Source organism: Melopsittacus undulatus, chromosome 7 (genome assembly GCF_012275295.1).
Source record: "Melopsittacus undulatus isolate bMelUnd1 chromosome 7, bMelUnd1.mat.Z, whole genome shotgun sequence".
NCBI classification, from domain to species: Eukaryota; Metazoa; Chordata; class Aves; order Psittaciformes; family Psittaculidae; genus Melopsittacus; species Melopsittacus undulatus.
In genome coordinates this window covers 60849989-60875992 of record NC_047533.1, presented here as the reverse complement: position 1 = coordinate 60875992, position 26004 = coordinate 60849989, and the positions used below count along the sequence as shown (strand labels likewise).

The following is a 26004-nucleotide window of genomic DNA, read 5'->3' as shown; positions in this document are numbered from 1 at the left end:
TTTCTGTTTTCAGGTAAGTCATCTGAATACTCAAAGGCCATTTAAAATTTCAGGATAAACAAAACAACCATTATGTTACTTTCAGGTGTATTGAGTCTAGCTGGGATGAACTGAACTTTCCCCACAGCCAGGCATCATAGTGCTGTGTTTTGTATAGGTAGATAGAGCGATGTTCTGGCTACTGCTAAGCAGTGCTGGCATTGCTCACTGAGGAGGGGTGATAAGAGTGGCTTGGTGTGTGCCTGGCAGCCAACCAAGATTAATCCACCACTCCTGGGATCACTAAGTGAAACCTGACTTTTGTTTCAATGATGAAGCTAATCCTCTGGGCATGCTTTTGCTCTGACCTTCCCAGAAAGTGTACAGTCTTTAGATACAGGAGTTTATTTGCCCCCTTACCAGGACAGAAGCAAGTCATATCATTTGAATTGAGAGAGTTCTGTGGCAACAGATGTGCAGCTGACTCCCGTCTCTCCTATGAATAAGAACTGGTTTAGAGACAGCAGTTTGATCTGGGTACTTCTGTGAATCTGCTTGAGTTGCACCATAACGATCCCGTTTTGGAATGCCTTCTGTCTCTGTGTAAGTCACGGGTCCCAAACAAGATAGAAATATGTTGAGTAAAATAACCAAAGAAAACAAGACTATCACGTCTTAAGGTCTAAGCACATGGGGATGTCACATCACCCATACAGAGCACAAGTGTGAGAACTAGGCATTGCATGCCATTAGAAGAGTGCCAAAAAATAATATTTTGTATTTACTGTTTCTAATCAGAATGCTTATTAACTTTCTTAGCCATGTTTCAATGTTACCACTACTATTAAGTAAGGGCAATACCTAACAAGAGTGCCAAAAAGCACTTTTCCCTGAAAGAAGGAAGCCACTTTTCACCCACACCCTGAGGACTGTGTGCAGTCTTTGTCAGCAAGGAGAAGCATGGCTGCTCCACCAGCACAGGCAAGCTGCATATAAGGGTGAAAGTGTTGAAGGCAGAGACCCCACTGACAGCCCCACAGCACCCAAACAGTGAGAGCAAGACCAGCTGGTGAGAGCAACAGGAGTCAGCCTCAGTCCAAGGACCACCAAGCCTGAGCACAGAGACAAGACAGGTTCAAGGTCAAGCCAGGAACTGACATCAGCCAGGCAAGCAGAGAATCAATAAGGTACACAGCCAGGCATGGGCATACCTACAGCATAGTCTGGGCAAGGGCCTTGGGCTTAAATTGGGCTCCCCAGTAAGGTTTTCCACAGCTCCTTTCCCAGCACCAAGGTCCGTGCTGACAGATGGGAAACCCGAGGGATGACAGCAAGTACAAGCAGCCAAATGCCCATGGCAGGGGTGCTGCCTGTGGAGCTTCTTGGTGCACTTAGGGTCTGACAGCAGCCATGCACATTAGCTCACCTGATTTTGAAGGGCTGCCTTTGAAAAGTGCCACACAAATTGATAGCCATTGCCAATTATTTGAAGGTCAGTGTTAAGAAGGTGGCTACTTCCCTTTGCCACAATCACAGGTTGCTTTCTGGTGTCTTCTTATCTGCTAGCAAACCTAGAGAGTACAGACTGATAATTAGCTGGGGGCATACTATAGAGAACAATTCTTCACTTATGAAGATAGAAAGTATGGTGGACAAGTAATTTCTCCCACTTGTCAATGTCAAGCGTTGCAAAGCACATATTGCTAATGAGAAAAACAGTGTTCAGAACCAGTCTGCATTTCTAGCTTGATCTGAGATCTAATACATAGAGTATACAATGGACATTTCTTTTCCATGCACAGCTGCTGTGTTCAGTTACAGTTCTGGGCAGGACGGTATGCTAGCACACTGACAACCAACTCCCCTTGCTCCCCCATAGGTTGATTTGTTTTCCAGTCACATGAGACATGGAAGCACACAGGAAAGAAAGGTAAGTAAAAAACTGAAGAGAAGTAGCAGGAGATAAATAATCCCAAAAATAATATGTGCAAATTATGAAGAAAAAGGAGAACAAAATAAAGCAGAAAAGTGACAAGGGTGGGAAAGGTCAGGAACATGATGGAGAAGCAAAACCAAAGGCACTAAGATAGAAAAGAGCAAGAAAGGTAATCTTGCAGGAGCAAAAATTCCTTAGGAGCACTGGAATATAGAAAACTCATCCTTTAGAAAGCAAAAAAAAACAAAGGAAGGGGAAAGTCCAAATTAACTGTTTGCAGTCAAAACCAAATGTTTCATAGTACAAAATATGTTGTTCAAAATACATAGCTCCTGTTCCTGATTTTTTTTTTTTGCCTTCTGTCCTCTGAGTGCTGTCAGAGGCCGCTCAAAATACCCAGCGCTGCACTGCAGCCTATCCCCCCATTCTCTGTCCCCACCTGTTATCCCAAGCATCCTCACCATTCTGCTCTGGCCTTGTCTTCAGGTCTGCTGCCTTCTCACAGTGCTCTTATCACACCTGCTGCCTCTTTCCTCCTGCCACTTCAAATTCCTGCTGCTGCCTCCTCAGCTGCCTCCCACTTACCTTTCAAAACCATGTAAATGTAAGAGTAGTTCCACCGCACATAAAAGCTCAGCATGAAACATTTATAATTTCTGTGATGGCCTGCATAGCAAACTTTCATGGGCAGAAATTGTCTCTCAGCTCTTGTGCCTAATATCATGTAGGCCCCTGACACTTCTTCGAGATGCCAGGAGAGCTGGTTTCCACAGAACATTGTTTTTCCTTTGTCTCACTGAGGACACATGGGAACCAGGGAACAACCTGCAGCGATAGATGAGTGTTTACTATCCCCGTAAGTTTCACAGGGTCAGATTTCATTCTAAACTCTGAGTGGGACACCACACATCTGGAAACCAGAACAATCTAGTAGGTGCTACCATGCTTACCTAACCCCTTCTCCTCCAAGCAGACCTCTACTGTAAGAGCTAGAAGGGGTTTTCTTGCTGCTTTTCTGTCCAGAGGCCAATGGATTTGGCAGTCAAGGCACATTGGTCAGAACTGCTTAACTGTCCCCTACTTAACAGAGCAGGGAGACAGCTGACATAATTTCATTTTTCAAAGAGATCATTTCATAGAATACCAGATTGGAAGGGACCTCAAGGATCATGTGGGTCCAACCTTTCAAGGCAAGCATGACCTAGAAAAGATGTCCCATCCTGTCCAGCTGAATCTTAAAAGCATCCAACACTGCAGTGTCCACCACTTCCCTGGGGAGATTATTCCAAAGGCTGATTGATATCACTGAAAATTCCCATGGAATCCCTGCCAGATGGGCTCTGAGTGAGCTGAAGTTTGCTCTTCTGAAATCTAAAACCTTTGCCTTAGTACTAACCTTCATTGCACTCAGCTGGATCCCAAACTCCACAATATTATGCTCACTGCAGCCAAGGCTATCACTAAGCTTGGTTCAGAACACAGGAAGGTGACATTACTGTGTCATTAAGCAGATGATAAATATTAAAGGCAGCATTGTAAGAATGTCACCTAAGAACAGCACTAGATAAAGACCCATAGGTGCCACTTCTTAAGAAGCTGTGCTCATAGTCAGGAGACCAAAGAACTTGCTTTCCTGAAATACTGATGAAGCCTTTGTGAAGTCCCTAGTTGGGACATTGAAGTTGTCAGTTTGTAAACTTGCATGTCCAGTATCACATTTTAACGGGATTTTTATGAGGTCAAAGTCAGTGACAAATGAAAGTTAGAAGGCAGAATGCGCTTGAAATTAAAAAGCAATCCCCCCAAAAATCTTCCTTTACCTGATGAATGTGTAGGATAAACTTGGCAGTGATCTCCTTGCTCCTATGGAAACCACAGCCGTGGTTTTTCTTCTGTTTTCAAGTACCCTCGTCGGTAGTGGACAGCATGAGGTCAGTGGGAAGGTGTGTTTCAGAGGCTTTTGTAATCAGAGCCACACCATTTACCAGACTGCGTCAAAGGTCGAAGGCTGTGTCAGTAGCGCCACGCAAAATGACCTCTTCAAACTGACACTTGGACACAAGTCAAGTAAGGAGCAGGCGGTGGGCACTTCCATAGCACAGCCGCCTCGGAGCAGCACGCTCAGGTGCATTTTAAACCCGCCGCCACGTTTCTCCTCAACGACATTCGCCTTTCTCCCCGAGGCCCTCCTGCGCAGCCCGCCCGCCGCAGCTATAGCACGGCCCTAACCCTAACCCTTGTGCTTTCCACCCGGCGGGCACCGGCGGGGCGAGGACGCCGCTGGGTCGGGGCTCTACGAGGAGGAGGCAGCGGCGGGGCCTCCGTAACGGCCCCGGCACGAGCCGCCTCAGGGCCCAACGGCCGGCGGGGCGGGGCGGGGGAGCGGGAGGAGGCTCGGCCGCCGCCGTTGCCGTCATTGGGAGCGGCGAAGAGGGCAGGGCCGCGGCGGAGCAGGCAGCGGCCGGCGGTGGCCGCCGGGTTCCTGCACCGCTGGGGCTCCGCTCGCCGCCGGCTGTCAGGGCGCTGAAGGAGGTAGGGGCCGCCGCATCCCCGGGGCAGCCCGGCGGCAACGTTCAGCTTCTGCACGGCTCAGAGGCTGCGGTGAGGGAGGGGAGGGCCCGGGAAGGTGCCCCCGGCCACTGCGGGGAGCGAGGCTGGGACCCAGGGTTGGGAAACGGCTTCCTCCGCTCGACCCTTTCGGCGAGGGGGACGAGCTGGACGGCGCCGGCCTCGGCAGGCCTGGGGAAGGAGGCGTGCTCCCCTCCGGCTTTCCGACACCTGTCCCTCCGGGCGGCGGAGCCTCAGGAGCCGTGACAGGGGCGGCCGGCAGGCAGGCGGGAGGGAGTGAACTGATGGACACCATCTGCCGTGTGGAACGGCCGGCAGGGGAGCAGCGAGGAGCAGCCTCGGCGCTGCCCTCCCGGCTCTGCGGAGCCCCTCACTGCAGCCCGGGGAAAGCACAGGCAGGGCTCGCGGTGCAGTGGGGCGGCGGTAGAGAGCTGTGCCGGGCCAGCCCTAGTCAGCCGGTGGGGTGCTAACTCGTAACTAGGAAATAGCAGGAGAGACCTCTTTAAAGGGCTGCAGCCTGTGCAGCTCATTAGTCAGGCAGCGGGTGAGATAATATTGTCACTGATTTAAACAAAAAACCAAAAAACCTCTGATTTAAGATGAGCTAAACATACAGAGATATCAGCACTACCCACATCTGTGGGGCTTGGAAAGCATGCAGGGCAAGAGCAGTTATACGTGCTCAGAGTTTTAAATTCCTTTTTAGAATACATCTAATCCCCCAGGGCAGCAGGCATGACTTCTCTTTCTTCCGGGTTTCTTCTCTTCCCCCCACCCCCTTCTCTCAGTCTGGGAAATTTCCATCTGTCAAATAGACTGTAAAAAGGGCACCATGCACACTGGGCTGCAGTTTAAGCACTTGCTTCATTTGCTTCAAGCACTGCATTTCAGCGTCTGACTGCAGGAACTATTTATTTACATTAAAAAAATAAATCTGTACAGAATAACAGGATCAGATGGAGCACCTCAAAACAGACATCCACCTCCAAATGTCTGTCTTGGACTTTGGCTTTAACACCAATGCCCCCCTCTCCAATACCTTGGGCTTGCTTTCCCAAGATAGGCTTGCCCTGCACTTGCAAATGTATCAGTTAGGAAAGCACAGGCTGTCTTATGTCCAACTGGAAGCACAACTATTTACATCACAGAAACTAAAGATCAGCTTCCTACTTGTGACTTGCAGAGGCACTTGAAAAGCAAAACCATCATCAGTCCTTATGCTTTCCTGGAAAAAAAAAAAAAAAAAGGCCTTTTGAGAGTTGAATTTGATAGGGAACAAATACATTAATTATCTTGGGATTTTGGATTACTCTTCAGATTCATGCTGTGGATACTGCGAAATGAAAAGATACCTAATGTTTCATGTTCTGCTTTCAAGCTGACAGAAGTGAAATCAAGTGCGGGTTTTGTTAATTGGCAGGCTTTCAATCTGGTCACGCTGTGTTGCACAGAAGGAGGTTAACATACTGTTGTTACCAGTCAAGGGTAACAGAAAAGAAAAAGCAACTCAAGGAAGTAAACAAGTTTTTAAATACCTGTAAGTATACTGAAATGCAGATCGGATGTTTGTGTCACCCCTTAGTAAAATGGAAAATGTTAAAATTCCAAGTGGTCAGTTCCATTCACCTGGTAGCTTAGCCTGTATTTGGTGCAATAACAAGGATTCTCAGCACATCTGGATGTTTATCAACTTGACAGTTACTCTGTAAGTGCTAAGTAAAGAAACCTTACTTCATCTAATATTGCATTAAAAGGTAAACAGAGAGCATGTAAAGCAGTGAGCTTTGAGCTCTGTTGAAGAGTACAGAACTGAATATCATGTGCAAATGAAAAAAACCTCTTTAAGCAAAGATATTTCTTCCTTTCACCCTGGGAAGCCACAGTGCAGATGTTTCAGCTATTGTCTGAAGAGCGTGCATGATAAGCTCATTTTCACAACCTTACCTCATATTTTTGCATACTCATATTTTAGCTGACATGCAGCAAAGTCATTATCACTCTCATTTGTTCCATCACAACCCCTTCAACATTTGAAAATGCAGGATATCTTTCTGTGGGTGGCCAGCAGAAATGTCTTACCTCGATCTGTCTGCAGTACTCCGCATTAGATGTGGGCTTGTCTGTGTAGGATTGTTTCTCAGTGAGTCATGCAGATAGCTCTAGTTTCTTCTAGGCAGTTCTGTGCTATGCATGATTAGCGGGCTCCAAGGGTGACATTGTTTCCTGAATGATGTAATTGAAAATTCCTCTTCTTGTGCTTCTTGTTTCCTGATCAGTTTTCTCTTTGTTTTAGAAGACATTCCAGCAGCTGCAGATCTTTTATTCCTACAAATCTCTGCAAAGACAAGTTATGTCAACAAGTACATTAATTAATTTGGTACGGAATGGAGGGTATCAAGTAAGAAGGAGAGCTGTGTTGACATCCCGCCTCTTGCAAGACGAGAAGCGTCCAACAACTGCCTGCTACAGCTCCACCTCTGAGCATCGTGCTTCCCGCTTCGATCCAGATGGGAGTGGGCGACCTGCCACATGGGATACCTTTGGCATCTGGGACAATCGCATTGATGAACCTATTCTTCTTCCACCAAGCATAAAGTATGGGAAGCCAATTCCAAAAGTAAGCCTGGCCAATGTGGGCTGCAGTAGCCATATTGGGAAACGCAAGGAAAATGAAGACCGCTTTCATTATGCTGAGCTGACAAAGGATGTCCTGTACTTTGCAGTATATGATGGACATGGTGGGGCAGCAGCAGCTGATTTCTGTGATAAGTACATGGAAAAATATATTAAGTAAGTGTGCATCAAGTGAATACATGTCAAATGAATTACAGTAAAGATTCCTTCCTTAGGACTGAAGGGCAACCAGTGCGTCATACATTGTTACTAATTCTCCTTAGGTTATAGAACCACCTAGCCCAATGGGACAGCAGGAACATGGGACTGGAACAGCCCATTACAACAGACATGTTATGAACTACTTATTTTGTATGGTGCCTGCCCCATTGAGCAAGCCCGCAAAGATAAGAGGGGAAAATACGATTGTACTCACCTTCCAGGAAAGGACCAGGAGTGCAGAGAGAGCGTGAACTGACTGTTTGCAGATGGGGGCACTGTGATTGCTGACCTACTTCTTACATGCACTCTTTCTGTATCTGCATGTCACATACCTGGGTGTTGGAAGAAGAATTTATGTATTTTCAAAATTACAGAATTATGCTTCCAGTGCAGGTCTATTAACCCTTCACTGAAGTCCAGCAGTATTCAGTGCATGCACAGAGATAAGGCTATGGAAAAGATCGATCAAGATGTATTGGAAAGAAGCCTAATTTTATTTTCACTTGTTTGTTTCCAGAGAATTTCTTGCTGAGGAGGAGAACTTGGAAAATGTTCTGAACAAAGCTTTTCTAGAAATAAACAAAGCATATGAAAGGCATGCTCATCTGTCTACTGATGGTAGGTAAAAAATATTCTTACGGTGTGGAGCAAAAGGTTTTTCTTATTTGCTCAGTAGTTTTATAGTAAAATGTCCAAAAAATGCTTAGAAACAGTTTTATTTAACATAAACTCTTGCTCTGATTGCTTACTGCAAAATGAAACAATTACTTTTTACCTCCTGAAAATGAAAAAGCTATAAAAGTCTAGATCAAGTTTACTGGGGGAGTTATTAATCTGGATGTTAACATAATCATAAATGAATTCATCCTAATGTGATTCTGTCAAGGAGAGTGTATGTCAAGTTAGTAATGAGTGGTTTAGGTTTGCAAAGAGCATAACTACTGTGTGAGGAATCTGGAGGGGGGATTGTTGGGGATTTTTGATGCTGGTTTTCTGGGGGGTTTGCTTTGTTTTTTTAACTGTTACTCCTATGGGTTAAAAACAGTGTCAAAAGAAATGTTCCCCTTTCTAACCTCCTTATCGAGGAGGAGCACAAGCCAAATTAATACGATTGATACTGCTTCTGCACAAACAGAATCACAAGAGTAGCTGAGTGTGACAGGATAAAAAGCAGTGAAGAGGAAACAAGGTTGTCTGTGGCAAGGCTGTGGTAAAGCTGGCACCAGATCTTAGTCCTGGCTGTTACCAGGTTCTTGCATGTGTCTAGGGACAAACCACATCTGAAGTTCCAGTTCCAGCAATTGGAGCTTATAGAGAGCTCCCTTGAGAAGGGAGATAGAGGTCCTCATCTGAGTTCTGTCACAAGAGTTTCCTTAGACAATAGGTTATAATTTAAAGAGTCAGTTTAGCCAGTCTTAAAAACCAAACAAACAAGAAAAAACTCCACCAAACTCCCTACCCCAAAACAAACCCAATTAAAAAAAAAAAACAAAACCAAAAACCCAAACCAACCAAAACAAAACAAAGAACCCCAAACAAGCAAACAAAACAAAATCCCAAACCACCAAAACCCAAAACAAAACCAAACCCCAACAAACCACCAAAACCACACAAAAACCCCCAACCCACAAACAAAACAAAACATCCTGTCCCAGTGCTGGTGCAGGTGTTGGCAAAATGACTGAGGTAGTTTTCAGAACAGAAACTATGTATGTTTTCTCTCCAAGAAGGACTTGAAACCAACAACTACTCTAGAGACTGAAGTGATACTGTATTCTCAAGGTACTTTTCTTAAGCAACAAATTAATACAGTTAAGTAATGGAGTGGCTTCCTGCACTTTACCTGCTAGATGAATGTATTTAGACTCAAATATTTCTTGGCAGGACCAGTAGCCTAACTGTTGCAGCACTGTGAGGGATATGAATCTTTTGCCTTACCTGGTACAAGATAAGATATCAGGGAAAACAGTCTTGCAGCCCTTAAGAAAGGGGAATTAAATCTATATAGCTCATTTCCCCATTATATCCCTTTTTATTTTATACTGGAATCCTTTTTTAAAAAAATGATGTGGTAAAGAAGTCCAGAGTCACTTTTGACCTATGGGTGAGTTAGTTATTCTGAAAATGGTTTCTGATTGTAGCATTTCATACGTGAGACAGAAATAGATAACATTATCTGACAGACAAGTTGTGCAGCAAGTTGAGCATTTTGCAAGTGTTCATAGTATTTCTTTCTCATATTATTTAACTAACTGGTACTGCTTAATGAAATATAATGCAAATGCCAGCAAATTTACATTACAGTTACCAAGATACTGGACAAACCCGATTCATTAAAAAAGATTGAGGTCAAGCAAAATAGAGGGCAAAAGCATTACCAAACATCCACCAGGGCCACACTCTGACAAGCACTCAGTGTTTCTCAGGTAGGCTGAGCACCTGCAAGCTCTTGCAGGAGCCCATGGGATTTAAAAGAGCCCAGGGCTCTTGACTGGTTGCCCAGCTGAAAATCAAGCTGTAAAGTAGAGTGGAGTAACAGCGTGCAAAGACAAGTGCGGATTTCTGAACAAATAAAACCTTTTGCATATCTATTGTTAAAATAATTTGATATTATGTTGACTGCTTGGTGTGGATATTTTTGTTGTTGCTGCTGTTTTGAAAATTACATAAAATTTCAATGGTTGGCATGTATCCTTGTTGGAAGCCTACTTCCAAACTGATTCAGTTTGCCAGCAAAATTTCTGAATAATTGTGGCTATTCTAGATGTGACAGTCAAGCTGTTGCTGAAGTATCTTGAAAATGTGGCTGGTTGTGCAACACTGGGTAACTGGGGTATGCTGGATGCTCCCCAAGACTGACCTCCTTGTGAAACCCAGCCATAGCTGATGAAGTGGAAAATAATAGGTTAGTCTTCTTCCAACAGATGACCCCACTAGGTTCACTTCTTTCACTATATCTGCAAAAAAACCCCAGTGCATGTTCAGGATGTCCAGGTCTTTATTAACACATGACCAGCCTTGAAAGCGTGTGCCTGGGTGTTTTAAGGAAAGTAAGTTCTGGGACAAATCCCTGTAGCCAAAATTGCATGGATGTAGTTTGACACATTGTCTATATTACTATTTGAAGGATAAAAGCCTCATATAATCATAGAATCATAGAATAGTTAGGGTTGGAAAGGACCTTAAGATCATCTAGTTCCAACCCCCCTGCCATGGGCAGGGACATTTAACAGAACTAGAGATGTGCCTTGTTGGAGCAACTAGCTATGTCTGGCATGAGGTTCACTAGTGCTGTTGGGGTGCTGTAGTGGTCTAGTATCCTCTCTGACAGTGATCTGTGCCTGTTGTTTCACACAAAAGTGTAAGAAACTTACTGTAGGCAGATCTGGGATAATCTGGTCTCCACCTAAATCCTTTCTAATCAATAACAGCTTAGAGATATGCCTGAGCCTTGAGATATGATGCTTGATATCTCTTAAAAATGTATTTTAATTTGCTTCCACATATTTAAATAGTCACTTTTAAATCACTGCTAAATTTAGGCATAGGACACAGCAAAGGAAGCTGTCCAACAAATAGGTCATTATCCATGGGAGAGCTGTTAACACAGATGGACAGAATTTTCCAATATTTTGGACCAGCTATAAAATCTGAATTGTAAAGGCTGAACAGCTTTGCTTGACAAGGACAGAAATAAGAAAGTGAATTGTATGCTTCAGGAAATTTGAGCATCTATCTGGAGAAATGTAAGACAAACCCTCTCCTGGCTTAGTGCTCTCCTACAAGGTACTGCTACTGCTTCTGTTCACTGTAATCCACTACTTGGAGAAGACAACAGGGAATCTTTCCATCGACCTCCACATTCAGTTCATCCAACCGTAATAACATTGGCCACTCACTTCTGGAATAGCCATCTTATTAAAACATAGGCAGGTATGAACTGGAGTGTCTGAAATGCACTCCTGTAATCTTACTGTGCTGAGCAAACAGCGAAAGTTGTTTTAAAATAACTAAATTTAAAAAGTAGTGGGGTTTGGTATTGTGTTTTTTTAAGTTACCATTCAAACATGATTTTTATTTCTTTGAATATGTTAACCTGCAACACTGAGGAAAAGGGAGAGCTGCAGAAATTTTACCTGAATGTATTGTAAAGCCATCAACATTACAGTCAGCCTTTTTATCCTGATTATTACCTAATCAAATTCGAAAATACTAATTACACTATTAAAGGAGTGTTTATTTTGTATATTTTCCCATGAGCCAGAACAATTAATGTACTTCTATTCAATGCCTTTAAGATGGGCCCATTTTAGCTGGCATTAGTTTGAATTCCCCATTTTTGTGTTATATGTAAATATATATATATATATAAATATATAAATAACCTTGAGGAAACAGATTGGGCCATATTCTGTACTGAAGATGTTCAGAGTTGCCACTCTTGCCATGTATGAGACAGCTGGCCCTGTAGCACTGATAAAGTCCTTTGATTGATTTGTGGGTTGGTTACTTACCTCCACAGTAAAAAAAAAAAAAAGGTCAAAACCAAAAGGAGTTTTTATTTGACTGGATTTAAACTGGTTTTGTCACACAGTTTTGGCAGAAAGGCAAGAATGGTATTAATTCTCCAAAAATACCAAGGCTGGTTTATCTGTAGCAAAAGATGCATGTGCAAGCCTCTAGTACTTATAAATGACCTGCAAGAGTGTGCTGGCAAACTCTAGAGTGACTACATCTCCAGTTCTGCAGCTCTTGTTCTTTCATCTCCAGTGTTGCAGGTTTATTTTGTTTGAACAAAGTCCCTGGGTGAATTTTCTATTTGCCTCTGTGTGCGTGTTATTTGTGGCAGACACTGTACCTGGTCAGCAGCTCTAGAACTGGAGGCCCTCGACACTATATGCTGGGCTTCAGTGGAAAGAGAGATCTGCTTAATTTTGTCCCAGGTGAAGGAGTCCAGCGGTTCCTAGCCTGGACTACTGGAAGGTTCCCACATCCTCTTTGTCACATTAGTTGAGATGACTTGCAGTAGAAGTTGTCCAGTGAGTGTTAAGAACCTATTGAAAGATCTTAGTTTTTTAGTGAAATTGTCAGGAAAACAAAATAAACTCTTTAATTGTTAAAACCAATATATATATGCAACATATTTTGATATTACTAAATAAACTAGCAGCAGTTGCAGTAAAGTGTTAGAAATGTTATCCCATTATCATTCCTGTGTTTTTGAGCTATGCTAGAAATCACATAAAGCTTGTAAGTCAAGCTACTAGTTCTTGCACTCCTACCTGGATCACTAATGTGTTCGAAGGAAGAAAGCATGAGCAGCTTTTATTTTTCCAGGAGTGCTATTTAACTAATAGATGTATGTAAAGCTCAAGTCAGTACAACTATTACCACATTCTGGGCAGTATCTTGACTTGTTCTTTAGGACCATCCCTTGATTTTGTAGTCACAGCTCTTTTCTTAGAGAGTTTGCACTTGAAAGATGCAGCTTCACCTCAATATCCAAATGTTTCTAGTCATCTAGGAACTAAAGACCACAGATCTTAACTTTTTCAGAAACTGCTGTTTTTCAACATAACTCCAAAACCAAGGAATGAAATGGGAGAGTAGTAGCAGTTCTGCATTAATTTTAATGTCTAAATAAAATATATTTTCTGTGAAATAAAAAGGTAGTTTTACATATGTTCTTCATTTCAATTCTTTTAACTGTTGGCTAAAACAGGTATTTTACTGGCACTACTAAAATGTCTAACTGCGCTGGTAATTTTAGCATCTTGCTTTCATAATGTGCCTCAAAGTGATCCTGCACTGGACTAGTCCTTGCTTCAAATTAGAAACAGGATGTCAGTGCTTACCTGAATAGTCAGAAGTTACTGGCATCTAAATAGTTCGAATATTATAGCCTGCATGGCAGCCATAATGTAGTCCAAGATTTGACCATAGTCACTGTGGTTGATGTTCACGACTGACATCTTGATTAAGCCTATAGCTAAACCAAGACCTCACTGCAGTAATAATACCTGTTTTAAACAATAACACAAGCTTAGTTTAGACTGTTTTGTGAGTTTTTTTTGATTCATCAACTTGATGCTTTTTCTGCACAACAAGGCTCAATGCATCTTTCAGGGCTCTGCACTTCAGTTTACTGCCAACCCTGTTTTACTTACATGGGGGTACTGAGACCTTGCGGAGTTGGGGAAGGAGGTCTCCAAAATCCCAGAGCACTCTCATTTCTGTTTCCATAGTACACATGGGGTCGTGCTGTGTGTACACTGTTTGCTGGCTACTGGGCAGAGATGGGACTGGCTGGCATTCCTTGGGCTCAGACACGCAGTCCTGTCTCAGATCCATCCACCTCCCCAGAGTCAGGGCAGCAGGGCCAGAGCTAGGAGTGTACATAGTTGTAGCTGAGCTCTGCATTGAAGTGATGGTAGAAAGATCTTTAACTGTTAGTGATGTGAAAACAAGAATGTAACTGAGGATTCTCATTCCTAAAATAGCCCAAAATGCCTTTCAAATTGGCTTGCTTTTAAAACCTGGAAAAACTGGAAAAGCCCAGAATGCAGGAGACCTACAGAGGGCCTTTCAAGGGGATTTGCACTGGCTGTGAATACAAATGTGTTCTGGGCAATAGCAAATGCCAGACATTTTACTGTGATAGCTCAGGTCTTTCCAGGCACCTTTCATTGGGTTAGCTTTGCCTAGTTTGGGGATGGGAAGACACTAACTGTAAAATGGGGCTGCTCTTTTCAAAAGAACAAGCAACAAAGGAAAGCTGGATGGTTCTTCTGGCAGTTCCTTCGCTGCAGATAACTCCAGATCTCATAGTTCTCCTTTTCAAGCACTTTTTTTTTTTCTGGTGTTGTAGAAACTTAAGAAGCCCTTAAATTTACTGGCACCAGTTAAGCTACCAAGGTCTCTGAACTCAAGTCAGCTCAGCTGTAAGAGAAACGCAACACCAAGGGCTCTGGTTTGCCCCCTAGGCATACCTACACCCCCTGTAAACAGATCCCACTGCTGCCCAGGGCAGATTGCCCAGATGACAGCACTGCCAGCTGACTGCATCTGTTTGCAGGCACAAGGCAAGAGGCAGAATTCACCTTTGCATTGGGACCTCCAGCAAGTTGACAGGGTCTGAGAAGAGCAGTGTTCCTTTCTGAAAAAGCCAGAGATCTGCAGGCTGAAACCCTTCATCTCTTGGCAAGACTGGAGGAAGCAGGAGATTGTAACCACTCTGACGGCAATGGGAGGATGACACAGGCTAGTATAAAGGAGTGATCTAGTTTCTTTTCTGGTGAACTATGTGGAGCTACAATTACTATTACTCAATTGCCCACTTCACCACCTAACAGAAAGGAAGAGCAATCAGCTTTATGGTGGGTCACCCATACAGTCACTGCACTCAGGGACAAGGGTGATAACCCTGTAACTTGAGGTGAGCTAGTTTTAATAGCTAGCTAGAAAAACATTTGGCTACAAGCTGGAAAAAAAGCCACCGTACCTTGTAACTGCTTTTATTCCACTTGCCCTCTTTGCATTGAGCCATGTTGTTGCACAGAAACATTTATCCTTGCCAATTCCTCTCTCTCTCCCCAGTCCTACATGCATGTTTCCTTTTTTTTGTTGTTTTTTTTTGGATGTAGATTTAGTTTAAATGTAAAAGCAGTTACTTACTGGTAACATAGAGCACAAGTTGTCTTCATTTTACCAATTGGAACTGTTATAAATGGTCCTGTACTTTGAGGCAGTGCTATGCTAAAACCTCTCTCTTTGATATGACATTTATAGCAACTCTGATGAACTCTGGGACCACTGCAACAGTGGCTCTGCTCCGGGATGGTATTGAGCTAGTTGTGGCAAGTGTGGGAGACAGTCGCGCTTTGCTGTGTCGAAAGGGGAAGGCCATGAAACTCACCACTGACCATACTCCAGAAAGAAAAGAAGAGAAGGAAAGGTACCTGTCAGCTAATGATGTGTCTTCCCAGGGCAGCGCCTCAGTCAGGATGTGCTGGTGTTCTGCTGCTTGGTTAGGCCTGGAAGGAAGCAGAGAGTTGAACATAATACCCCGAGACCATCTCTGAGTGGGCAGAAAGCAGCACAGCACCAGTTAATTCACATGGTTCCATTTAGAGGACTGGGGATATGGAAAGTCCTACATGAGTATGAACTGTCTCAGCAGTAAGATCAGCATAGCTAGGACTTTGTACAGACCTGTGACTACCTGGCTCAGACTTGTCCAAAACTGCCGAGACAAGACCTGCAGAAATGCACTATGGTGCCCAGGTCAGGATTCAGCCCATCAAGACATATCCCTTCTGTGGACCCTTCAAACAGCTAAAGCCAAACTTCAGTCTAACATCTTAGGTCCTCCATACCCCATTCTTCATCAGTAGCTAGTGACAGAAATTGCAAATATTGCACAGGGGTAATGGTGTGAAGCAGTAACTCATGCTTGCTTTTTCTTTTGTGCCTCTGGACAGGATTAGGAATTGCGGTGGCTTCATTACCTGGAACAGTCTGGGACAACCTCATGTGAATGGCAGACTTGCAATGACACGGAGCATAGGAGATTTGGATCTTAAAAACAGTGGAGTGATAGCCCAACCAGAAACAAAAAGGGTTCAGGTAAAAGAAGTCCTGGTTTACAGGGACAGCAACACTCAGACTAAGGGGCATCACAGGTATTTGATGTAGGTGGCGGTATCCACATGATGTGCCCAGGTGATGCCGGATGGCCAAGCACTGGCTTTTATTTGTGGTGAAGTAACTGGAGAGCAATTCTAATTAAGTCACTTCAGATTAACACTAACAGGGCAGAAAATCTGGCCTTGATACTAAATTCAACCAGATCAACTTCTAAATCCCATTTCTCACAGTACAATATAGCATGAGGGAAGAAAGATAACACATAAGATCTATTACTGAAATACAAAGGTGTTAGTCTGTTTGGGTATTGTGGTCAAATGAATAGTTCTGACGTTAATGCGATATAAAACCATCACTGAGAACTAGGTGGGATATGAATGGGCTGTCATCAAAAAAATCATAGAGGTTTATACTCTTAGGAGGAACAGAGGAGAAAAAGGCAGTTGTATGCACCTTAGTTGTCCAGAAAACAAGTTGACCACCCAGAAGGTATTCAGCATATCTGCCTTCACATTTGCACGAAGGCACTCCTCTCAACTGATAATTCTGTTAGTTTTCTGCAATGCCACTCTCAGGTCCTGGGGAACTTATATTTAGTTGGTCCTAATTAAATGCCATCTGCTAGACTTGAGGGGCTTCGGGAGAAGTCTGCAGTGCTATCATGTCTTCCTTGAAATCCTTCCTTAAGGAAGCCTTTTTTTTATTGGGTCATGTATGGATCTGGTCTTTTGGCCTCAGTGTATTCAGATGGTTGCTTCCTAGAACTGGAAGCACCTTCAGACTCTCTCCTCCAATATGAGCAACACAGTTGGTGTGGCTGATAGACACACCTGAGGATTCAAGGGGGAGTCTTTGGCTAGCCAAAGGTTTGGAGGTTCCTGTTAGTCTTTGCACACAAAGCAGGAAAGCCCACAGCATCTCCTGAAAAGGTTCTTTGCAACAGAGTTTAGTATAAATTAGGGCAGTTAATTTGCCTTGCAGCACTTGCTCCATTGTTGTGCACACTGTGTGCTTTTGCAGTTGCAGCACGCTGATGACAGCTTCCTAGTCCTCACTACAGATGGTATTAACTTCATGGTGAACAGTCAGGAGATCTGTGACTTCATTAGCCAGTGCCATGATCCTCCTGAAGCTGCCCACGTTGTTACCGAGCAGGTAATGCCAGGGCCCATTTTGGCATCAAATGCTTGTTGGTTTTTTTTTTTTGTTTGTTTTAAAAAAATGAAGTGTACAATTACATGTTCAAGTAAATTGCACTACACTGCTTGAGACATTCCCTAGTGCCACCACCCAGCCTTTGCCTTACCCTGAGTGTTGCCACATCCTTGCCAGGTAGGCATCATTTCAGTTAACTTGCTTAGCTGATGATCCACTGAACTGCATGGGACAATAACTGCAGTTTATTCTTGTGCTGAATATGTGATTAGCATAGACAGAAATGGCCAGTTTCTCACTAGGGTTCTGGATGGTGGCATATCCTATGGAAAGCTCTGGGGCACACCAGAATGGAGTGTCAGGACTGGGAAGGGGCAAGGAACACCTGAGCCTCAGGGCATGCTGTCCCATGTAGAGCCAGGCACTTTTTTCCTTTTCCAAGCAAGGTAGTTATGCTGACAGCTTGTTTCCTCTTTCAGGCAATACAGTTTGGCACTGAAGACAACAGCACGGTTGTCATAGTACCATTTGGAGCATGGGGGAAGTACAAAAATGGTGAAATCAACTTTTCCTTCAGCCGCAGTTTTGCTTCCAGTGGGAGGTGGGCATGAAGACCTGCCACAGCTATCCTTTCCTGCCATAATCTGGGCACAGCGTGCTACAGGAGAAAACACCCATCTATTCATAGGCTGACTCAGTGTCTTGTCCATCTCTTCTGCTTCCAGTGTTATAGAAGATGCTACTGTTCTGTTGGTGCGTAATGACCCATTGTTGCTTATGGCTGATCACATTTTGCTGTGGTTATTTATTCCAGTTGGCATTGAGGCAGCTATTTCTTTAGGTTTGTAGTCCCAGTAACTCTGCACATTACTTTGTTCGCATAGATAAGGCTCTGGGCTTTCACCTAAAGCTGGAGTTGCACAATTGTTTCATACCTACTTCTGCTACCCAGGACCCTTCATTATGTAGCTGTGTATGCCTGAGTCTGAGCCACACGCTGGCTTCTTTGTACATTAATACTTGGGGGAACAAACGCACAGTGTTCTTAGTTAGACAAAAATCAGGTTTGTTGTCTTCCTCTGTTGTGCAGCCACCCAAAACTCCCCCGTGCTTCAGAAGTGGGTGAAAAATAAGGGAGAGGTGTTTAGGTTCTGATGCCAGTGACATTTTGTGTAGCTGAACTTTCTGAGTGCTGCTTTGCAGGGCTTTATTACTCTCATCATCATTATCATCATCCGTGATCCTCTGGCTCCAAGGAGATGGAGCAGGCTGGAGTTACATGCCGTTGCACAGATGGGAACGTTCCTTCATTGGGTCCAAAGCCTGTATGGTCTCTGTGGATCACACAGCAGCCCCTTGCACTGTCTTCTCTTTGGTGTGCCAGCGCTTGACAGGAGCATAGAGGAGGGAATAGGCTGATCAAAGAGAAGCTGCTAGCAGTATACTGGCCATAAATTTGGTAACAACGGGCTTGGCTATGGCACTATCACAGGATGAAATGCCACTTTTTTTAGCTCATAAGCACAAACGCCCCCCCCAAACCTGAGCACTACAGACCTCTGTGAACAACAGGCACACCAAACAGAGGCACTGGAAGACCTGCCATTTGTTTTAGTGTCCTGGGAGGTGCTTCTGCCTGGTGGGAGTTGTGGTACAGTTAAAGGCCTGTGCCCTTGCAGTGAGCTGCCCTGTCACTCACCAACTGCCTTGTCTCACTCCAAAACTGGCTGCTTGCCTAATCTGATGCCTGTTGGGGATTTTACTGCTCCAACACCGACATTTGAGCTGCCATGAATTATGTAGGGCACCGCTCTTTCTTCTCCTGGGCCTGGGTTTAGTGAGAAGCCTCACAAAAAGCTTTGTGGCTTTCCTAACTGATCAATTTGTTTGTCTGGACAGAAAGGAGCCAAACTAACTCTCCCAGCACTCGATTTGCAACAGGGACTCTAGATTGCATTATCTAATGTCAACACGAAAACCTGTGCTCCATGGGGCAGGGATGGGACTGCACTTTCCCAATCAAAAGGTCTGTCAGCACTGTAGCCCCCACTGCTCCTCCATGCTTGCTCCTGTCACCTGCACACTCCACCATGCCTGGGGGATGCCAGATGCAGCGGCACAGCCCTGCCTGCCTGTCACTCAGACTCTGGCTCCACAAACAGCTTGGAAAACTCAAAAGGCAATTGAGTTTTGTTTGTTTCATCCAGGCAGGCTTCTCAGAAACCTGTGTGGGGGAGTTTCTGGACATGCTAAGGCTGCCAGACTTGGAGAAGAGCACGTGCACACTTGGGTGGCTGAGAGTGCATGAGGGCCACAGAACCACACCATGAGGCTAGCTCACCTTCCCAAAGCTGAATGATGCCCTCCATCAGACTTCACAAGCTGCGGAGACAAGGCGCTGCAGTGCACTCTCCAGGCAGGATGCGATATTTAACTGCAAGCTCTTTGCGTCATTCAGAATGCTGCACCAAGTTAAGCACAAGTTAGCTAACTTCGTATGGCACAGATCAAAGAAAGTGACTAACTCCTTTTTTTGCCCATGAAAAAATGAGGTTGAAGTACTGCACGCTGAACAATCCATCTGCGTAGAGCAGCCTGGAGCTACTGTTACGAGTACGTCTCTCCCCACAAAGAGTGGGTACTGATGCCAGACCCTACACTCTCTGTCAGCATGGCTTAGTGGCCCAAAAATCTTCAATGAAGTTCATTCATGAGTTGCTCCATGACAGCAGAACAGTATGCTGGGCTGCAGCATGTGTCAAGTGCAAACATCTGCAGGTATGCTCTGAAGTACAGTAATTTCCCTGTAACACAACAAGGAATTCCCTGTTAAAGACAAAACATTTCTTTTAGCGTGTAAAAAGATTTAAGATATGGAAAGCCCACTTCTCACACTTGAACATATGAGAAGTGGATATTACCGATGCTATAGAACTAAGATACGATTTAGGAAGGCCATGAAAATTCCTTCTGTCCCTATTGCTTGAGAGCACACTTAACTAAAAACACTTCCTTCATGGAAGAAGTTAATGTTAAATGCAGTAAGCATTACAGTTAAATTCATTGGTAGAAGTTCCTTTTGTTTTACAACCAATGAAATCACTTACTTGTCAAATATCAAGAATGCAGTAGCAACCCAGGTGCTTATCAGCCAAGAACGTGGCAAGCCTGTCTTCATCAGAGCCTGTTTTTCAGTTAGAGAAGAACTGTTAGCCACCATTGTTGGCATCTAATTAACATGAAAACCCACATCCTTTAGCATTAACAGCTTAGAAAGGGTACAAAAATGGGATTTAACAAAAAAGATTTCAGCATTTGGGGATCTTAGGCTGTTTCTCACCAGATACTGTCAAGTTCTGCTCTAGTAGTCATTCTCTCCTAGAGGAAGATGATTTAAACTGGATTTTGATACTTCCTCCTCTTCCACTGTCCTTACCAGCATAATCTATGTAATTTTCTGTCTGCTTTCTCTATATCAGTACAACCTATTCCTCTACACACTGCCAAATTCCGCAGGCCTCACTCTCCAATGACACTTATAAAGCAAAACAGAATAAACAAAGACACATGATTTCACACTGCATCATTGTGGATGACTGTACTTGGGTTCAGAAAGCAAAACTGTATAGCAAGGTATAGAAATTTACTCCTCATGACAATACAGAAACATGTAACTCATTAGTTACCATTCCTACGTTAAAAATGTTTATTCAGCTGCAAATGTTGTGTCTTTCCAACAAATGCAAAACAGCTTTTTGGTGGTAAATAGCAGGTATTTATTTGAAATGAAAAAAATACTTCAGTACCTGAACTATTGCATTTAATCATGTATTGTTGTAATTGTGTTACTCTACCTTTTTGCATTGGAGACAAATATACAATGAACATTCAGATATCACAGATTGCACACTAGATAGTAAATCGTCAGGCCTTTTACGTAACCACCAAAAAACAAATATTGGATTCTGCAATATAGTACAAAATTCCACACTCCAGTCTTAGCCAGTTATCTTCAATTTACTCCTGATGCTGTACAAATAAATGGCCATTTAACTAGGGCTTACAAGTTAATAACAGGACAAAAAAAATATACATTGCACTGACACAAAAAGTCAGCTGTGTTAATAGTCATGCAACAAGTAACCAAACTTGCTGAAATTAAAAATACTTTCTAAAAACAGTTTTAACTGCATAAGTATTTTATACACAGTTCATTTACTGAAACAAAAGGAGTCTTTAAATGATACAAAGCAAATATAAGTTTCTACCAATTTTATACATAAGAAAGTGCAAAATAACTTATCTAAAGTGTTTTGCTATTGATGAACATGGGCTGGAGGCAGCCAACCCCCTCTCATAAGCATGACATTACAGTTGCACACTACATACGAATGTTAAGAGTACATGAATAAGTATACTACAAAGAACAAGGCAGGAGAAGACATGTGAGGTACTTGCAGAGAATACAGTCTACTAATGGTAGTGTACATGAGTATATTTTTGCTCAACAGATTTTTACATGGAAAACAAAGCAAGTATTTGCATTAGAAGCTTGAAAGTAATGGAAAAAACCCCACTCCCAAGTGAACAAAACAGTTGCCCACAGCACCAGCTGCCAGAGGAAATAAGAGCAGGTGTGTTTTTTCCCCTCCACCTCCTACAAGCAAGAACATGGGATTTGGGACAGCGCCTCCGAAGAATTAAGTCAAGAGAGCTGTGGTGATTTATTTCCAAAGTGTAAACTGGGACTCACCTCCTCACTACTGAACTTGCAAAGGATAGTGACCTTGGTGGTTTTAGTACGCTGCCAAACAGCAAAAGCATTGAACATCACCCCTACAACGTGCTTATGTAGCTGAACACAGCCAACTACCTCTTCACTAATGGCCCACTACCTTCATGACCCCCATTAGTGCTATATGCCAACTGTTTGCCTTAGTGTTTAAATTTTATCAGTGTTACTATAATAAAACTAATTTTCATCAGGATTTGATTATGTGGCCGTGCAAGTTCTAGTCTGTAGAAAAGACTTCCCTAAATTTTGTTTTGAAATCTGGAGGCAAGGGGAAGAAAACTCTGTGGACTCAAAGGCATTTCAGAGTTGTTAAAACAGCCTTTTCTTCAAACTGAAAACGTTAAGGCCACTAGCCTGTCTTCTGAACTATGCTGGTTTCGCATCATTTTGGGAAGGGTGAAGGCAACGTTAGAGAGAACAGCTGAACACAGGAATTCCAGTGCTCCACACACACTTACTGAGGACCTCCTTCCTGTTTCCAGGGACAAGTCTGTCAGAGTAGTCATGCAGCATGGCTACTTGATCATCACTCTTTGGATCTATTTGGGTCAGCTAATCTCAACAAACCTGCATTTACTCAACAGTGTGCAAGGGCTCTAGAGAAGCCTTTCTGTTCATTTGGGGACCTAGTATACATACCAAAACAGGAATATATCTCATTTTACAGACCAGACCATACATAATTAACAAACATGTATCAAAATACATATTTAACCTTCAGTGCATAAACATGTGATACCAGGGTAAATAGTAAGTGGTCAGGATTAACTGCTAAAGGCTCATCTCAAAAGAAGACAGATGTGCTCCTGCAGTGCCAAGGGCCCTCTGAAAGGGGTCAGAACACCACAGAGGGTCCAGCATACCTGATGGTGCAATTCCGACAACAGTGATGGTTTCAACCATCCCAGGACCAGATTCTGCCCAAATCATCCCAAGTGAAGGATTATCTCATTTTGAGTGAAGACACTCACTAAAGTACTAGCAGAGCAAAAAGCAGGGCCACCTATCTTCTGTTGGTTTGAGTCACATCCTTACCGCTGTTTAAAAGAATCATTATGAATATACCTAGATCTAGATCAGTTTGTCACCCATTTACAAAATATATACACATACATTAAAAAAAGCAAAACCAAACCAAACACCAACCTGTTCCCTGCCCTCCCCTCCCTCCCACCCCCAACCAGAAACCCACTGGCAAGACCTCATTCAGAAATTAAGTCCATGGGCCCATCTGATGCACGCTTTCCAGTCCCAGTGGATATCAGTGTCTCTACTTCATCCCATATGTAGTGCAAAATAAATGACAGAGTAGTAAAAAAATACTGCAATTAAATTCATATTTGAACTTAAAAACCATAATGGAAATCTACTGCTGTCCTCAAGTTGATGCCATGTGCTGAAACACAAAGATAGCTCTTAGAAGCATTTCTGACATGACTAATATCACCCTGTTTTAGAGCAATGCCTATTGTTCCAGAAGTTTTTTTGCAAACAAGCTACAGGACAACAGCGGTTAAAAGTTTATGCAACAAGGAATTCATTCTGTACCTATATGCAAGCCAACTGCTCTTGACTAAAGAAGGTAAAAGCTGGTTCTTGCACTGCATGAATCAGCTGCTAATGAACATTAAGTAATTAACAAAACTGCAGCTCTGACATATGTATAAAAGAGGCCTTATTAAATATGAACAACACTGAGGTGGTAAAGAGTTTGGTATAAAATGCAACACAAGTGTACAATTTAGTTCCTGGTTATCTTACAGCTAGAATAAAATACTCCAAGTCCTATTCTCAAAAATGTTTTCTTTTGAAAAAATCCATGTAATTCTATGAACAGCCTCACTTAAAATTAAGATACTGTGGGCAACTGAAAGAACAAACATGCACAGACTGGATTTTTAACAGAAATACGCAGAACGCCTTAGAATCTTTTTCTCTTTTTTTTAACATTCGTATTTAAATCGATGAGATAAAGATGCCACACAAAGTATAGTGGTTAATCTGAAGTCCCATGTAACAGGCAGTTAAGTTCATATTTAGATAAAAAGGCCATTATACCTATTTACAATATACACAGCTGCTTGCGAAGAAGGCAGATTTACAACTATCTTCTAAAAAGCCTTCCCCTCCCCCCGATAAAGATGACTAGCTCTACAAAAACAAGACAAGAATGGATGTTTAGGATTAGTGAGGATTTTCTCAACAGCCATGTCAATATGGGTTTAGGGGTTGACAGTTCTATTGTGGTTATTAGTAATGTCTTCCTGGGCCTTGCTCTTCACTTAATTATGCCTTTAGTCTCATTTACCTTCTGTCAACGCAAACCAACTCAATGATCCCTTTTTACCTATAGTGCTTAAAACTCAGTATAAACTTAAGTGTAAACAGACAATATTCTAATCCCTTTTGATCACTGCACAATACTCTCACTAGTTCTTGGAGTGATGGTGGGGCTGGATGGAGGTCCTGCTTGCCAGGACCCCATCAGTTTCTGGGCCCCTCCTCTGAACCCCTCTCATGTTGCAGGTTGTAGAAGCAGTTCTGGCAGACTCGAACTGGGGATGAAATCTTCAGACGCTTGATTTCAGATTGAAACCTACTGCACCTGTAGAGGAAAAACAAACATGGCTGTGAACTCAGGTCCTCTCCCAGCCTCGTGATTTTTTATCAAGGTGTGGAAATTATCACCATGACTTCACATACCAGAAAACTGTCCACACTTATCATGACAAAGAAATGCAACACGGTGTGGCAGAAGCAGAATTTAAGTTGTATGATCACCACATAATCCATACAATGACTCTACATGAGAGGTACCTTAAAAAAGGTTGTTGTCACCAGTGTAGACTCAAAGTACAGTCACATGAAACTAGAGATACTAACCTGGTGGACTCCCACCTCAGTTCCTGTGTAAGGAGAGCTCACATACATCCTCCCTGTCATACATTTTCCCTGTATGCTACTGGCTCCTAAATCAGCATCCTGACAGTCCTGCACACGTTTTTACTAGTAGCTGTAAAAGAAGCTTGTTTGATTTGTGGGGATTTTATAGTTGGTTGGTTTTGGGGTTTCTGTTTGCTTTTTTTCTTTTTCTTTGCCAAGTTCTTTTGTCTAGTATTTCTCAGAAGAACAACAGGGAGTTTTTCAAAGCTGCAAGCAGGTTACCAGATTACATTCTCTCCTGATACCTGTCTTGCTCACTGGATTTATAAAAGGGATAGTCTACCTTTCCAAATTCCTCCATTGGAGCTTTGAGAGTTTTGATTTTTTTTTCATTATCAGTTCTATTTTAGTAAAGGAAACCTCAGTCTTTTGGCAGAATTCTGTGGTGTGCAACAGCTTTACCCAGCCTGACATGCTGTACAGAAAAGAACCCAAAGACAACTGTTAGTGGCCTTACTTCTGGCAGAAGAGCTGTCCGCAGTTTCTGCAGTGGTGACGCCTCTCAGTGAGTGAAAAGCGGACTGAGCAGCCCGAGCAGCTGTCTCCCCCCTCGTCCTTCACCCAGTGATCTGCTGCAGACCGGCCAGGCTGATCGCTCACGGACCAGCTGAACACTCTGCCTCGACCATCCCCAATCAGAATTCTGCTGTGATCCCTGCAAGAAAAAAGCAAAAGCATTCCTGCAACGAATCTGGCACAGTAACACATAGACACCAATGAACAATTTTACATATGTAACATGTTAAACTACTGGCATAGTAACTAATGTGCAAATTAGCCTGGCCTGAGGGAGTGATGGAGCTGTAACCACACTGTGTAACAAAATGCAGCTGGATAAGTCTATTTTAGTATTTTTCTTTATCCAGTCCTTGAACAAGACTGCCCTAAGCAGAAGCAGCACAAACTTCTGTTTGGTTTGTGCTGCTTCTTGCTGACAGCACTGGAAAAATGTTTCAAGCAATTGCTTGTGAGCTACTTACTTAGAGATGCCCAGTGCAGTGATTTCTGCTGGATGTGCGTTGTCTTTGCGATCAAATGCTGTGTGCATAGTTAGTTTGCTTCTAAACACCAACTGACGCTCCCATCTGTATCCTAGAAATGAATGGGAAGTAGGAAAGGAAAAAGCAAATGTGATTGTTCTCTTTTT

General features: G+C 43.2%; 2 protein-coding genes and 1 long non-coding RNA gene across 3 annotated transcripts in view; 1 reads left to right on the top strand and 2 right to left on the bottom strand.

Annotated features, from left to right (window-relative positions):
* Positions 1-5724: 5724 nt before the first annotated feature.
* On the bottom strand, positions 5725-20097 carry LOC115946113 (uncharacterized). The gene is made up of 6 exons (XR_004080224.2): positions 19461-20097; positions 15277-15351; positions 13486-13732; positions 13174-13338; positions 12177-12372; positions 5725-7650 (listed from the first exon to the last, which is right to left on the bottom strand). It is a non-coding gene; the product is annotated as an uncharacterized lncRNA (long non-coding RNA).
* PPM1K (protein phosphatase, Mg2+/Mn2+ dependent 1K) lies at positions 6801-18520 on the top strand. Its single transcript, XM_005146573.4, has 6 exons — positions 6801-7273; positions 7836-7936; positions 15107-15272; positions 15799-15943; positions 16985-17119; positions 17599-18520. Exons 1-6 carry the CDS (start codon positions 6834-6836, stop codon positions 17728-17730), a joined length of 1119 nt encoding a protein of 372 aa, XP_005146630.2. The 5' UTR covers positions 6801-6833; the 3' UTR covers positions 17731-18520.
* A 717-nt stretch (positions 20098-20814) lies between the features above and the next one.
* WDFY3 (WD repeat and FYVE domain containing 3) overlaps positions 20815-26004 on the bottom strand; it is a 115656-nt gene continuing 110466 nt past the window's right edge. Inside the window, exons 63-65 of the mRNA XM_005146574.3 lie at positions 25838-25949; positions 25315-25512; positions 20815-24519 (exon numbers count right to left, since the gene is read on the bottom strand). Of these exons, the coding sequence (XP_005146631.2) occupies positions 24399-24519; positions 25315-25512; positions 25838-25949 (431 nt within the window). The 3' untranslated portion in view covers positions 20815-24398. The remainder of the gene's footprint in view (positions 24520-25314; positions 25513-25837; positions 25950-26004) is intronic.